This window comes from Podarcis gaigeae (genome assembly GCF_964106915.1).
Source record: "Podarcis gaigeae genome assembly, chromosome: 4".
NCBI classification, from domain to species: domain Eukaryota; kingdom Metazoa; phylum Chordata; class Lepidosauria; order Squamata; family Lacertidae; genus Podarcis; species Podarcis gaigeae.
The window spans coordinates 32,932,625-32,948,920 of record NC_139677.1 but is presented as its reverse complement, the minus strand read 5'-3'; the positions used below and the strand labels follow the sequence as shown (position 1 = coordinate 32,948,920).

Below are 16,296 nucleotides of genomic sequence, written 5' to 3'. Positions count from 1 at the left end.
CCCTGCGCAGAAGTCTTCTGCGCAGGGAGGGTGTGGGCAGCGGAGGACCCGTGCTCTCCCCGCTGGTCTCCGGTGAGGAGTCCTGGAGCCCCCTCGCCGATTCCCCCTTCTGCCCCCTTCTCCACTGGTGCTACGCTGATTTCCTTCCCCAGCAGATGGGCTGCCTCTCTCCCTACTGGGACCCTCTCCGGCATCCCTCTGGAGCCTTCCCTCCTCCTCTGGCTCCGATGGCACATTACAAACAGTTCTGCATTACAAACTTGGAGAAGCGTGGTTTCTTGCTGTAACTAGGATTGGACGAGAATCCATTTTGCATTTAAAGCTGAATCTATCAAATCAGTACCTTCTGAAACAATATGCAAACCAACACACATCTTTCCTTAGAAAGCTGCACTTACCTGAATTTTGCAATGAAATTCTCCAACCACACAATGTTTACCAAAAATATATATGCCTGTATTATTAATAAATGTTAGTGAAAATAACCTACAAAACACATATTGTTCAATAACATACAAAAATATGTGTGTTAGTCATTAGGAGAAATTCTCACTAAAATGCTGATGAATTTTCATGAGGATATAGAAGGCAACAAGCAGCTGAATAAAATTTGCACTTACAAATTTATATGTACAGATGCAAAATTAGAAATGATGATTACAATTTAAATAGAAATGCAAGTAACATATCTCACCATGATGGAGAAGACAGGGATTAGGTAATATACGCGTGCCTGTATAGTCTGCTGTCTTGGTGCTAACTGATTACGGGCAACTACAGAGCCTTTGATGTTAAACCTGAAACTGCTTGCAGGGGCTTTCAAATAGAGGACTCCTTCAAACTCTCCACTGTAAAGTAGGACACATGGCCACACTAAGCAGCAAAGGGGCTCATAATAAGGTCTCCTCAGAAAATCTCAGTGCCAGTGTGGTGTTGTGGTTAGGGTGCTGGACTAGGTCCTGGGAGGCCAGGATTCAAATTTCCACTCAGCCATGAAGCTCACTGGGTGACCTCAGGCCACTCCCTGTCTGTTCTTAGCCCAACCTACCTCACAGGGTTGTTGTGAGGTTGCAATGGGGAGGAAAACCATGTACACCACCTTCTGAAAATCACAAATGAGCACCAATCATTGGAATACGAGAGCAGCCCTTCTGGGGTTTCTTTCTCCTCAAGTGAGGTTGAGATGATGAAGGACTAGGAAGGCAGCCATCCCCACAAATCCTGTATGAATATACAAGGTTTCTCTGTCAACCAGGGGCCATTCAAGTCATACATGTATTAGCTGCAGAAGCAAGGAAATGCCCATCTGGTTGAAGAACTTCACTTGTATCTGCACACTTTTGCCCCACTTCTCCCAAAGAAGGTCTGATTCAAAGTTTGGGAACCTCTGGTCTAATATATGAAAAGTGGTACCTGGAAGAGCTGCCTGTCGTAGCATTGAAACAGCTGGCAAACATCTGCCTGGGACACGAACATTATTGCGTCAGGCTTCAGAGACTTCCAGAAAGAAGTGAAGAGCTCTTCCACCTAAAGGAGCACATACTTAATGAATTTTCACTGCAACATTGAAGTCATTTATTGTTGGGAAAAGAAGCTTAAGGACATTTGCTCAGCCCAGAACCCACCATGTGCTTCTGCTGCCTTCCCAGATGTTGGGAATCCCCTGGAATGCTTCCTTCCCCTAATGCAACGGCTACACTGCTCCTGAACATGCATCTCCACATAATGGTGATGGGCGGGGGGGTGGTAGAAGAAGACTTGCTCTACTCATGTTTGGCTTTAAAAAATTTAATCCAACTGGCCTAGAAGACGGAAGTAAAATATCGGTAGTGATCCCCATTGTCTCCAAAAACGAGGCAAAATAAAAGTCTCGGGTGTCTAAAGCATGTAATATTAGCAATGAAATCTAGAAAAAAACAGAGGTTACGGGACTGTTTATTTTGCCTGCTTGTATATCATCATAATCAAGCAGAGATTTAGGATAAAGTAGTTGGAGTAATGAGTTTTACGGGAAGGCTACAATCTTATATATATATATATGCATGTTTCCTTGGGAGTAAAGGCATCCCCCCCCTCAAAGCAAATAGCATCTTAAGAACAAGAGAGCCCTACTGGATCAGACCAAAGGCCCACCTATTCCAGCATTCTGCTCCCACAGTAGCCAGAGTGGCCCAAGCCTCTTTCAGAGGAGGTGTTTTCTTCAGGACCACAGCACGGAAAGAAAGAGTTGAATTCCTCTTCATCAGCCTCTCTCATCTGATATTTGCATTTTAAAAACTAAAACAAAACTATATGGCAAGGGCAAAGACATATTTAACCTCACATCACCTTTGGCCTAAATACAGCCAGAGAAATTATGTGGAACTTCCTATCAAATAAACATGGAATGGGCTGATCTGAAGGAAGGCTTACGCAGAGACCTAACACAAACATCACACCTACCTGGTCAAGATCCTTGTTTTTTACATTCTGCAACACTTCCTGGCAGTGGGTGCAATATGCATCAACAAATAAAGAAACCTGGAATATATACAAATCGAGGCAACATGAAAGCACTGTGGTCAAGAATTCATAATTGCTCCATTTATTCAGTCCTCAAAGCACCATGGAACAATCTACAACCAAAACAGACCCAAACAGGTCAACCCTATCATACAAAAATCTATTCAATAATCAGAAGCGGACTATTGCAACTCAGAGGTTTGGGATAATAAAAATAGAAGATCTTACTTGTCAACCTTAAAGGGACAAGGGTGTAGGTTTCCCTTTGGGGTAATTTCCACAATATGGGGGCTACCACCAAGAAGTCAATGCTTCTCACAATCTTGCTGTCCTTGGTGGCTGTAGCTACAACAGGGTCTCATCACTTGATTTGATCTCAGCTCTGGAAGGGTTGTTATGCTATCAAACACACCATTTTACAGGAATATTTCTTTTCTAGCTCCTGCTCCCATGAAGAAAATCTCCTGAATTCAGGAAGTGGATATCCAACTGCTTCTTGGTCCTTCTGCAAGACGACAACAGTTTATTAAGTTTACAACACACACTTACAACTATGTTTATTACTACTGGGTGGCACAACATTGGGAAACAACAGAGTGGGGTCCTTTGGCATTGGTGTGTATTTGCAACAGCCACATCGATCTGGAGCAAACTTGACATGAAGGATTTTTTGGGTGGATTGGACTGTCATTGTGCTTTTACAGAGTATTTCCAGAGCCACTCCTATCCATTAATCCAACTCACATTCCCATTAGCCTGATCAAAGGATTCTCACACTTGGTTTGATACTCTTACACAAAATACATGGGCATCACTGTCAGTTGCGAAGTGCACACCCATGTATGGCTAGCCCCTGCTTGTTCCTTTGCTAAACTGCTCCAGGGCTCGAACAGAAAGCTTTCTTGGGAACATGATGCTGGGCAGTCAATCAGCACTGCGTATAGCCAGCTTCTGTTTCAAACTTGCAAATCTATCCCCCCACCCCACTCCGAATTCCATCATGCAGTGGAAAAGAGACAACTGGACTGAACACAGAAGAGGCAGTTTCAGAGTGAACCTACGGCTCTAAAATTGTTACGCCTGACTTCACCTTTAAAAGGGTATGAGCAGCAAGTCACACTCTTGTATTTGGTTCTATGATTCTATGGGTCTATGTTTCACAAGTGATGCAGCTGTGTACTTAAAGGTAGCAGCAGAATCTCCCCTGAGATCGACTAACACAGCAGAGTACATGGACTGAGGTACAATAATGATCCTACCAGGAAGCAAGCGAAGAAATGGGTCACCACACTTAAAGTCTCTCGCATACAGGATTTAATTATGTGCTTACTGATTCAGTGCCATGGCTCCTGCCAACTTCCTACAGCAGAATCATAGCCAGGAAGAAAAATGCTTTTTTAAAAAGCGTTCTCGGCAGGTTGCATTTCACTGATCCATCACAGACGGATGTTTTAACAGTCCTTGGCTCGTAGCCGCCTCGTATTAAATCTGCTTTGAACAAATACTCACTGTCTCTTTTCTGCAGCCACTGCTCTGATAACTTGCCGCATTCTCAAGACTGCAAACCTCCCCACTGTGGTAGGACAGACAACAACAAAACCTACTTTGAAATAGCTCTGTTTGGTTAACTATTTCTCTACAATGTCTGAATCAGGACAGGTTGCAAGTGTATGTACCAATGCCTGGGTGCTATGATGGGCTAACAATCTCTCTGAATCCTTGGCAGCAAGTGGTTCCTGGGTTCAGGAATTAGGTTGTTTGCCTGTTTTGGGCAGGGTTGCACTCCTTCTGAAGGAACAGGTACAAAATTCAGAAGGTGCTCCTGGAATTATCTTTGCCACTAGAGGCCAAGGACATCTCAGCGGCAAGGAGTGTCTATTACCATCTCCAGCTGGTACGACAGCTATGTTTTCTCCTTAATAAGGGTAGCTTGGCCATTGACAACCTCACAATTAGATGGCTGGCATGAACTCTCTGTGGGGCTGCCTTTGCATCTGGTCCAGAATCTGCAACTAGGGCAGAATTCGGCAGCTAGGATGCTGAGAGGAGCACTTAGCTATTTCATCCATGCTGAAAGAATTGAACTGGCTGGCTCTTTGCAAGCTCACCAGATTCAAGAGCTTGCTGCTGACATGTTATTTAATTTATTGTCTATTTAATTTATGCTTTGCTGTTCTTCCCCACATGGCAAACACATCCCTGGGGAAACCCAGCCAGATGGGCGGGCTATAAATAATAAATTATTATTATTATTATCCCCGATAAAACAAGGCAATTAAAAATGAAATAAAGACGTATTTCAAAACAATTTAAAGCATCTAAAAAGCACCACAGAACTGGTGGCACCTACCCTCTGAGCTTCATGCATGGATTTTGCTAGGTCAACCTTGGCCCCTACTGACCAGGGACAGCTTCTGTTTTCTAGTACCTATCAAACAATAAGTCCTCTTCCTATTTTTGCCTTTGGGGAAACGCCTTGTTAACATTTTGTTAGCGTGCTAGAGCTGTCATCCTTCAGGATTCAGCTATTTATAACTCAAAGCTCTGTGGGATGGTGGTTCCCTCTTGTCTGGAGCACATTCATATAAATGGCATAAGCACAGGGTGATAGCCCAACAAACAGTTCCAGTAACATAAAGACTTTGGACTGAGCAACGGAACTTTACCTCCCTCTCTTCTCCTCATATGTCCCCTATGTCTGAGTTGGGGGAATGTCCAGAATTTACCTAGGGGGTACATGGGGGCACACAGAGAGAGGAGTGTGAGTGTCACTGTACAACCCAAAGTGTTTGTGCTAGCAGAAATGTTTAGTTGGATACCATGGCACTAAACGCAGCCTACCATTTCACACACCGCAGCTCCCGAAGCAAGTTAGCATTGTGGCACGAGGGTTATGGTTTCGTTGTTCAACATTAATAAAAAGAAAAGTCGCCCACTTGGCTTTTAAGCTAGCAGAGGACGGGACTGCTACAAATCAAACGAATGTTGCTGTAACATGTAGAAATTCACAGTGGAAGTGAGTGATCCATGTTATGAAAACAGACACAAACGTGTGTGTATGTATGTATGTATGTATGTATGTATTTGGTGAAACGTTGGGAGCGCACAAGCTTTTTTGGCTTGCTGCTACAATTCCCATCATGCCTGACCATTAAGAAGCCATCCTGTCTGGGGCTGGTGGGAGTTGGGACTCTAAGCACAGCCCAGGGGTCACAGGTTTCTGATCCCTGGCTTACTGTGAACTTCTAAGAACTTGAGGGAGCAGTTCTATAGGGCAGCAAACGCCAGAGCTGTTAAGATTTATTATGCTTGGCCCCCAGGTAGTTTTCAATGCAGCAAGAATTATTTAAGCAAGAAACAAAAAAAGAAAACAAATTTGGCCGTAATCAAATTAAAGAAGGCCTGCACAACTGGTGACAAAGGCACTCCAGTACTCCTCTATGACAGCCTGCCAAGTTTTAAACCACCATCCTGTTTTTGCAGTGCCAGCAAACAGCAGCTTTCATTGGGGTGCCATACATAACTAGCAGGCTGTATTCAGCTTGGTGGATAATAGCACGGCTTTTTTTTGCAGCCAGAATTCAGTTCTGGCACCTCCCATTGCCATTATACAAAAACAAGAGAGTTGTTCATGGTCAGTTCTGGTACCTCTTGTTGTAGAAAAATAGGGCTGGATAATAGGTTGTACAAGCTGTATAGGAGCCAACACATAAGGGCCGAGGATCCTTCGGACCCCATCAATAAAATATTTGAGGGGCCACCGCTCCCCCAAGTTGATGGGCATTGATGTTCAAATGGTGTGTGTGTGCCGCATCTTGTGATCCATTACGCAAGGTGGGGCTTACCTGCCCCCCCCCCAATATTTTATTCAAGTTGGCACACCTGGCAAGCTGGGTATAAGTTGCTTTGCAGGCAACCCTTCTTGGAAAACTAGGTTTTCAAGACTGGGACTTTGCTTTCTTTCTTTTTAATAAGGCCTTGGAGCAGCTCAACTTGAATTCTAGGATAAACTGCCGGGAGTGTAGTAATACGTTGCTTGAGAATTCCCAGTCCCTGCTTCTCTGGGAAGACCACTCCACCCAATCGACTATTGCTACTATAGCAACATGCACGGATGGTGCTCTCTCTCAATAGGCTGGCTGGCATAGCTTGTCAGCTCTTGGGCTGCCATCCTGCTCCTCCTCAAGAGCCAATTGAGCTATACGCATGGTCTTGTGGCTGCAGCTGCTGCCTAGAAACAGCGAAGCAGGAGAACTCATCCCTCTGTTCGGTGATGTCAGCACCCTAAACATGAACACCTGCTAGAAGCTTGCCATATGTAGTCACAGAACACTAGCAAACATCCATCCCAACAGTGCTCAGAATATCCTAGAGAACTGAAAAAAACAAACCATATTTTTTTTGCCTCAGAGTGCTTACAGTCTGAGTCGAATGAGAGAACTAAAGAGATGGAAAAAGGATCACGCTTTTACAAGCAGGGATGAGGGAGCAGGGCTCACAGAGAGCATGCCCTCTGAGTCCAGTGATCACCCTGCAATGGCCTCTCCCTGCTGCCTTGTGTGAGGAAATTTGTGTGACGTGTTTTGTTTGTTTCCTCCTGAGTCTGAGGAGAAAGCTAGAGGAGCATGCTCACACCACGCTTCACCTCCGAAAGTCACTGTGAGGGCATGTGCCTCCGTGGACTCCGTGATTCCTTCCGTCACCCACATTCCCTCACATGCATCCCTAAGACCCATTGGCTGCTTCTTCCCTTCTTCTTCTTTCCACAACCTTCCGCCATACCACACTGGGGGCTTTTGGAAACAGGCAAAGCCCACCCTATCACAGGCCAAGTAAGGCAACCGCCTCAGGTGGCAGATGCTGGCGGGTGGCAACAGCCCTCTTGCTGTTCCTCTCTGTCGGACAGAGCTGTTTACATGGCATGCCTTGCTCCGCTTATTATTTTGTCAAGAACAGCTTGCAGAATACAGCCACAATAAACCACCAGCCTGGAGGGACCCTTTGTTAGACTACCTCTCCTTTAAATCAGAACCAGTGAAGGCGGTGAAGGTCCTGTGTGAGTGCCTGGAGGCGGTTGGAGGTTGGATGGCGGCTAACAGATTGAGGTTGAATCCTAACAAGACAGAAGTACTGTTTTTGGGGGACAGGAGGCGGGCTGGTGTGGAGGATTCCCTGGTCCTGAATGGGGTAACTGTGCCCCTGAAGGACCAGGTGCGCAGCCTGGGAGTCATTTTGGACTCCCAGCTGTCCATGGAGGCGCAGGTTAACTCTGTGTCCAGGGCAGCTGTCTACCAGCTCCACCTGGTACGCAGGCTAAGACCCTACCTCCCCGCGGACTGTCTCGCCAGAGTGGTGCATGCTCTAGTTATCTCACGCTTGGACTACTGCAACGCGCTCTACGTGGGGCTACCTTTGAAGGTGACCCGGAAACTGCAATTAATCCAGAATGCGGCAGCTAGACTGGTGACTGGGAGTGGCCGCCGGGACGACATAACACCGGTTCTGAGAGATCACATTGGCTCCCAGTACGTTTCCAAGCACGATTCAAAGTGTTGGTGCTGACCTTTAAAGCCCTAAACGGCCTCGGTCCTGTATACCTGAAGGAGCGTCTCCACCCCCATCGTTCAGCCCGGACACTGAGATCCAGCGCCGAGGGCCTTCTGGCGGTTCCCTCATTGCGAGAAGTGAGGCTACAGTGAACCAGACAGAGGGCCTTCTTGGTAGTGGCGCCCGCCCTGTGGAACGCCCTCCCATCATATGTCAAAGAGATAAAGAATTACCTGACATTCAGAAGACATCTTAAGGCAGCCCTGTTCAGGGAAGTTTTTAATATGTAATGCTGTATTGTTTTTAACACTGATTGGGAGCCGCCCAGAGTGGTTGGGGAAACTCAGCCAGATGGGCGGGGTATATATAATAAATTATTATTATTATTAGTTGCCCTGTGATGCTTCCCAATGCATATTTGTGTCTTCCCATATAAATCCTTTCTGGATTTCTTTCTCCAAACCAGGGATGAGGCCTGTGGTGAGGCAGGAATGGCTTCGGCCTGTGACTGCGCTGTGATCACTGCCATACGGAAAGGGACTCTTGCACTGTAGCAAGTCAACTGCAGCCCGAGATGTTTGCAGGCACAAACACTTCTGAAAGTGGGCTCATTTATAACCACTCCAATAGCACCATGAGCATGAATAATCATGAATTCACAATAAAAACGACATATGGAGGGCCCCTAAATTGAGTGGATGTTATATAGCAATGCCTACCCCAACAAGGAAAATGGATGGAACCAGTAACTAGCTGTGAGTCATGTCAGGTTACACTGCACATCCCCATCATGCTGCACAACTCAGTTAAGTGGATCATTTTGAAGCAATTTTTTAAACCCACACTTCATCCATATATACTATTGTAGGCATCTGCATCCTTCTACTGTGATGTGTAGCTCATTGCAGAAGATGTGTGTGTGTGTGTGTGTGTGTGTGTGTGTGTGTGATCAATGTGCGACAAATCTGATTTTAAGTTTAATCAGAACTTGGCAGCAGTAGTTTTGACATTTAAGAGTAAAATCTGCCAAACCGAATCTTGCTCAAACAGGTTGTAACTGACGACTAGAGCTTGCAAATATATTCTGTTTGCTCAACAATGCACATCCAAAATCTGAGTTAATTAGCAAAGGGGGTCCCACTCTGATCCCTCAGCTGTTCAAATAGCTGAATCAGTAACTGGAAAACTATCTGAAGTCCTCTTGCCTGGGACTTCATTAAACGGTCTCAGTTAAACCAGCTGACCTTTGCAAGCTTGGTTCTTCTTATGTGTTGACCGTAAAACTAAATGTCACCCATTAGACCTGGGATTGAACCAAGACATTTTGTGAATAACAAGATCACACTGGGATAGCTCAGTTGGTACAGCATGAGACTCTTAATCCCATACTGTTTTACAGCTTCTGTTGCAACTACACAGCAAACTGGGACCCCCCGATCCTCAAAGTGCCAGGGTTATCATTATCCAACCAACTGGCGTAAATTCACTGGAAATACAATTTCAGCTATCCGTACCCACATTTTGTCGTGAAACATATTTAAGAACCAAACCTGTTCTCCCTTTTCTCAGCCAAAAGATAGCAATAGTAGGCATAGAAGGGTGAGCTCTTCTTTATCTGTATTCCATCATAATGATACCTGAAGAATAACAGACAAATTTAAGAGATTAATGAAGAGGCCAGTTGCGTGGCGAACTCTCAGCCATAATCTGTAAATATCTGTCAAAGATTCAAAATATATAAATAAATGGGATACTTCCTGCGACACCTTTAACCACCTAATATGCTATGTACAACCTTGTTGATAATCAACTAAGCCAGTGCAACCAAAACTGTGGGTCCTGATGTGGTCCTGTTGGGTTGCACCAGGCGTAGGCAAACTCTGGCCCTCCAGATATTTGGGACTACAATTTCCATCATCCCTGATCACTGGTCCTGTTAGCTAGGGATTATGAGAATTTTAGCCCCAAACATCTGAAGGGCTGGAGTTTGCCTATGCCTGGGTTGCACAATGAATGACATGCTCCCTTGCCCCATTCCCGCAGGTCTTAGGTCCTTCCTTCCTTCCTTCCTTCCTTCCTTCCTTCATCAGGCAGACAGCACACCCTTCCTACTGGGCGAGCCCATTAATAAATAAGCTCCTTCCATTCTTGACAAGAGTGGGGAACCTGCGGCGTTTCAGATGTTATTGGACTACAACTGTGAACCTCCCTGGCTGCTGGCCAATGCTGGTTGGGGTTGATGAGGGATGAATTCCAACAACATCTGGAGGGCACAGTTTCCCCATTGTTGCTCTATGTCACAGCTTAAATTCTATTCTATTCCTATACTGCCTAGAATATGGGTGGCCAATGTATGTACTCTGATGTTTTAGAATACAACTCCCATCAGTTGTAGAGCAGCCCCTGATGTTGACCCAGAAGCTGCGGCTTTGAAATGCAGGGATGTGGCTGCTCACTGGGGCAAACGATCACCATTATGTTACATTGCTGCTGAAAGAATTACACTGGGAGCTAACTGCCTACTGGGCTAAGTTCAAAGTGCTGGTAGTGGTGCACAATTCCCTATGCAGTTTGGGACCCGGAAACCTAAAATACCCTATCACTCCTTATGTAACCTGACTGATCACTGTGCTCTGCAGGAGAATGTCAACTGCAGATAACATCTCATCAGGAGGGCTTATTCTGCAGGACATAGGAACTGGGCTTCTAGAGTGGTGTAACCTATTCTTCGGTTTTGTATCAGACAGCCACCCTCCCACCTACTGTATTGTCGTTTTGATGCCTCCCTCTTTCAGCAAGCCTTTTAAGGGAAACTTTTGTCCCCATCTGTCTCGGATTTGAAATTGTTTTTATATACAGAACTGTGTCAAGTGTTTTATATATGTTTTCACTGTTGAGGTTTCCAGTGTTAAATGATTTTGCAATGTCTCATAGGAAGCAATTAACAAGTGGAAAAAAATAAACAAAACAGCCCCAGGAAGCACGTCCAATGGTCAGTGATAATGGGAGTTGTAACCAACAGCATCTGGAAGACACTAGATATACCTATGTTGTCATTAAAAATGGATATAAAATATAAACTTGTGGGACTTCCGGGTTGGCGCCATCGCCGAATGGCGGACTCCCTCCGAGCTCCGGAGGGAGCCTGCTCGGCAGGGGATGGGTTCTACCGCGCCGGCGACGCGGGGACCATCAAAAACCATGGGTGCTGAAACCCATGGGCATGGTGACTCGGCGGGCACCGTTTGCGCCCCCCGACCCGCGAAGGAGCCTTTTTAAAGGCTGTGGAGCGGGTGCCGGGGGGGGTGTGTGGTCAGTCCTCCGCTTCCCCTACCGAGCGAAGCCGCATGCCATTCGGCGGAGAGCGCTGACTTCTTCTATTGAAAATTTGGATCAAAAAGAACAACCCGTGAGTAATTGGAAACTGGACTTAAAAAGGGGGGAAAAAAATTAAATTCGGAGCGAGCGGGGGAGGCGCAAAAAGGAAGTCAGTTTCCCCCCGGTTGTAGAGGATCTAAAGCAAAGGATTTGACAACTAAGATCGAGTGCTACCATATTTTGATAAAGCAGGTGGCGCTGTGGGTTAAAGCCTCAGCGCCTAGGACTTGCCGATCGAAAGGTCAGCGGTTCGAATCCCTGCGGCGGGGTGCGCTCCCGCTGCTCGGTCCCAGCGCCTGCCAACCTAGCAGTTCGAAAGCACCTCCGGGTGCAAGTAGATAAATAGGGACCGCTTACCAGCGGGAAGGTAAACGGTGTTTCCGTGTGTGGCTCTGGCTCGCCAGAGCAGCGATGTCACACTGGCCACGTGACCCGGAAGTGTCTCCGGACAACGCTGGCCCCTGGCCTCTTGAGTGAGATGGGCGCACAACCCCAGAGTCTGTCAAGACTGGCCCGTACGGGCAGGGTACCTTTACCTTTACCTTTTACTATTAACTTCACGATGGAAAACTATAAGATTGGGCTGGAGGAAAAAAGTAGAATGTGAGCTAAAAGGCAACCCCCCCCCCGGGAGCCGGGAGTGATTCGAGAGAGGAGCAAAAGAGGCTTTGACAGCTGTCAAAGGAGCTGTCAAAGCTGAAGAATAAAAAGAGAACTTTGTTACGAGGACTTTGCCGGTTATATTCGTTACAAATTGGATATTAACTGTTTAAAATAAGGAATAACAAGTTACTTTGACTGTTGGGTGTGATCTGGAAGGAAACTGAGTTACTATAATCCCTCTAGAGGGGCTGTGGGACACTACAAGTATTGCTGGTATGGAATTTGAATAGGACTCTTTATCTCCTGGGAAACTGCAGAAATGGAATACTATTTTGTCTACAGAGGTCTCTACACTAAAGGAGACAATAGATTTATCTATTGAAGAATGGAAGGGACTTGATGTAAAGTTTGGTTCCTGAATAACAAAGCCTCTGTAGAGGATTTAGAAGCTTTTGGAATTAGAACATTTTTGCAGGGGAGCAGGAAATGAAACTAGAGGAAACTGAGGAGAGAGAATAACAAGAACAACATGAACAACAAGAATTGGACAAAGCTGGAAGTGGGAACATTTGGGACATCCAGATTTGAAAGGCCTAAAGAAACAAGATTGGAGTTTTTGCTCTTAAATATAGAGATCTGGATGGAAAAAATGGACCTTTTTGAGATAGAGTTCTTCCAAGATTGGACGTTCGAAATTAAAGATGACCAAAAAGGCGGCAAAGACTTTTAAAAAGACGGCAAAGTGGACTTGTGAAGGATTTTGGCCTAGATGTGGGATCTCCAGGATGACAGCAGGCATTGATGGACACTGGGGAACGCAACCGGGAAGGGGGGGGGGGAATTTGGAATCCAAAGGGTGTTAAACTATACTTTATTCTTTTTTCTTTCCTTTTTTCTTTTTTTTTATCTGTTCTGCATATTAAAGAGGGGAACTCGTGGAAGGGAGCGGGGTCGATTTTAGGGGATGGAAAAACACTGTTAACATTGGGTTAATCATAATAAGTTTAAAATTTGGGGTAAGAACTTGCTGAATCTATATGAAGGAATTGGAATACAAAAGGGGGTGGGGCGGGGAAGTCCTGAAAGGATATTAATGAAAATAAGGTTATAAAATGGATGTTTTATTTTTCTTTTTTCTTTTTTCTGTTATATTTGAAAATGTTCAATAAATATTATTAAAAAAATAAAAAATAAAATATAAACTTGTGCAGTGTTGACTCCTGATGAGATATTCTTCAATGTGTTGAGGAAAAATAAAATTAAAGGTGGGTCCCACTTCAAAATGCTTGAGAAGCACTAAGCTACAGGCCAGATTTTTATTTGCTGCAATTTGACTTAAAACAAATAGTTTCTCTTCGATAATCATATGAAAACTGCTCTAAAGATCACCATGTTTTCCAATGTGAAGCTCTGCCAATTAGTGATAAATTTAATTCTGCCTATAGACTAATGTCACATGAGGGTGGGTGGTTTAAAAACCACAAGCATTGACTGATCCTTCTGTTCCATCTTAGAATATTTATGAACATTAGCACCATTCAGCAGTCAACTGCCACCGGCAGAATATTAACAAACTGCAGCTCCTATAAGGAAAGTAAAAATTGAATTTAGTGTGAATGCACACACACTGCCTGGAGGGGAAGAGAACAGGTGTGCTGTTTTCAGAAAGGAAAAGAAGCCAGGAGGTCAAGGACTGTGAGAACAGCTGGGGAAGCGAGGAACAGAGACAGGGATCTTAGATGCGAAGAAATTGGAGAAAAGAGTACAATAAACTAGGCAGAGAGAGACTCGGGGATTGACGGGGGAAATGATTTAACACCCACAGAACATTTAAGGGAAAGAGATACAGAAGGGGGAGGGAGTTGAAGATTTCTCTGTGAATAAAGGGACATGGGTGGCGCTGTGGGTTAAACCACAGAGCCTAGGACTTGCCAATCAGAAGGTCGGCGGTTCAAATCCCCGCGACGGGGTGAGCGCCCATTGCTCGGTCCCTGCTCCTGCCAACCTAGCAGTTCGAAAGCACGTCAAAGTGCAAGTAGATAAATAGGTAAACAGCGGAAAGGTAAACGGTATTTCCATGCGCTGCTTTGGTTTGCCAGAAGTGGCTTAGTCATTCTGGCCACATGACCCGGAAGCTGTATGCCGGGTCCCTTGGCCAATAAAGCGAGATGAGCGCCGCAACCCCAGAGTTGGCCACGACTGGACCTAATGGTCAGGGGTCCCTTTACCTTTACCTTACTGTGAATATATTTCACTGTTTACAGATGTTGCTACCATGGTTTTGCATGAAAGTTCACCTTCCATATTACAGTACCCGTGAACTCTTAAATGCACAAATAAGCAGCTGACTATAGACTTTTCTGATAGCTTCTAAATCTTCAATTAATACAAATGAAATGATAATGTACCTTGCACTTCCCCTTGTGCCCAGTCTTCTGGTTCCTAAGTCTGGGAACACTAACCGAACAAGCTTAAAAGAAATGCACAGAAAAGTTAGTCACACTGGTAAATATTTGTGTGCTTCCTGTATCATCTCAGAACATTTTCAACCCATTTTCTAGTTATCACCAGCTGATGTACTCACCTGGTATTTACTGAACTGAACAGCTAGTAATTTCCCACATTCTGTCAACCTATCTGGAATATTTTACATGTTTTATAGTGCATTCCTCAGTACACATCATCTACTCAGAAGTAAGCCACATTAAGACCTCCCAGGAATGTGTGTTTAGGACAGCAGCCTCATGCCATTTTTCACTTGACAGTTTATATCCAGAAATACGAATGTTTACTCAAGTATACATTGTGTACGTCTCACAGCAGTTGTGAGTGGGACACATATTAAAACCACCATATTGAATCGCCCACTGGGTCTAATTTGAATCTAAGGCTGCCATTGTATGCAGATTTAATAGGGGGTTAATTCCCATTGAAATGAACTGTACTGAGCAATTATGAATATGAGTGTCCTGCACATATCTCAACACGATATACAATACCAAGTGATTACTGAACAGAAGGAAAGATTTGTTTTGATAAGTATGTACAAATATAACACCACTGCATCTCTATAACAAATGAATAGTAGTTCTACTAAAATCAGCTCCCAGAGCCCAAAGCTTCTAATGGAGCAAAAACTGGTACAGTTCCATCCGAAACCGATAGCATTTTAAGGTAGCAGCAGCACACTGTGTATACCTTTCCAAATGTAGCTGGATTTACTTGAGTCTGGGCCTCCTGTCTGCAGTTCTCCACATACATTTCGTACAGCAGACAACGTGGCACACTGCATCCTTCGCATACAAAGAAATTGTCTGCTATCCTTGGAGGGGGGAAAAGAACCAAGAGGAAACAAATGTTATGCCTATTTATGTTCAGAAGATGCAGGTTGCCATGTTTACTTTGAAGGACAGAAGGTTTGCAGCAGGTAAAATAATATTATAACTTGGAATTCCTGGGTTTACAAAGCGTTTTGTGAAACAAAATTGAATTCCATAAAATTGTTAATTGTTTGAATACAGTGTCTCCATATCTCAAGGTTGTGAGTTTCACTTTGGTTGCATTCTGCAGCTATTTTAACGCTTTTATATTTTATTATTTCATTTTATTTCAATCTGTTTTAATCATTTAACCTTCATTTTGCCTACAGAACTTCAGTTGTTACATGGCATTAAAATGTAGTAAATACATACCGCATTTTTCGCCCTATAGGAAGCACTTTTTCCCTTCCAAAAATGAAGGGGAAATGTGTGTGCGTCCTATGGTGCGAATACAGGCTTTCGCTGAAGCCTGGAGAGCGAGAGGGGTCGGTGCGCACCAACCCCTCTCACTCTCCAGGCTTCAGGAAGCTCTGCGCAGCCCTAGGGAGGGTTGCGCGGAGCTGCCTGCACTCCGGGGCTCGGCGCAGCTCCACGCAACCCTCTGGAGCCCGGCACGGCTTCGTGCCAGGCTCCCAAAGGTTGCACGGAGCTGCCTGCATTCCGAAGCCTGGGGTGCGCTGAAGAGCACGCCCGGGCTTCGCACAGCTCTCCGCAAGCCTGGGGAGACCGGTACGGCTCCCTAGGCTTGCGGACAGCAGGCTGTTCTGGGGGCTGGGGTAGGGGGAAGCTCGGGCTTCCCTCGCGCCAGCCCCGTGCCTGGGTGGAAATTAATTTTTTTTTCTTTATTCCCCCCCCCCAAAAAACTAGGTGCGTCCTATGGGGTGGTGCGTCCCATGGGGCAAAAAATATGGTATATTTATGCATGCTAGATCATCTGGTCAGCTAT

At 45.1% G+C, this 16,296-nt stretch overlaps 1 protein-coding gene across 5 annotated transcripts in view; it reads right to left on the bottom strand.

Annotated features, from left to right (window-relative positions):
- The window catches only part of RFX8 (regulatory factor X8), a 50,359-nt gene that overhangs the window by 21,646 nt on the left and 12,417 nt on the right, over positions 1-16,296 (bottom strand). For 2 of the 5 annotated variants that reach the window (XM_083735587.1, XM_083735585.1), the window contains exons 2-8: positions 15,229-15,352; positions 14,439-14,500; positions 9,600-9,686; positions 4,012-4,075; positions 2,915-3,007; positions 2,443-2,520; positions 1,414-1,527 (exon numbers count right to left, since the gene is read on the bottom strand). In XM_083735587.1, the coding sequence (XP_083591713.1) occupies positions 1,414-1,527; positions 2,443-2,520; positions 2,915-3,007; positions 4,012-4,075; positions 9,600-9,686; positions 14,439-14,500; positions 15,229-15,291 (561 nt within the window). In that variant the 5' untranslated portion in view covers positions 15,292-15,352. The remainder of the gene's footprint in view (positions 1-1,413; positions 1,528-2,442; positions 2,521-2,914; positions 3,008-4,011; positions 4,076-9,599; positions 9,687-14,438; positions 14,501-15,228; positions 15,353-16,296) is intronic. The other 3 variants (XM_083735586.1, XM_083735588.1, XM_083735589.1) reach the window with 2 other exon arrangements.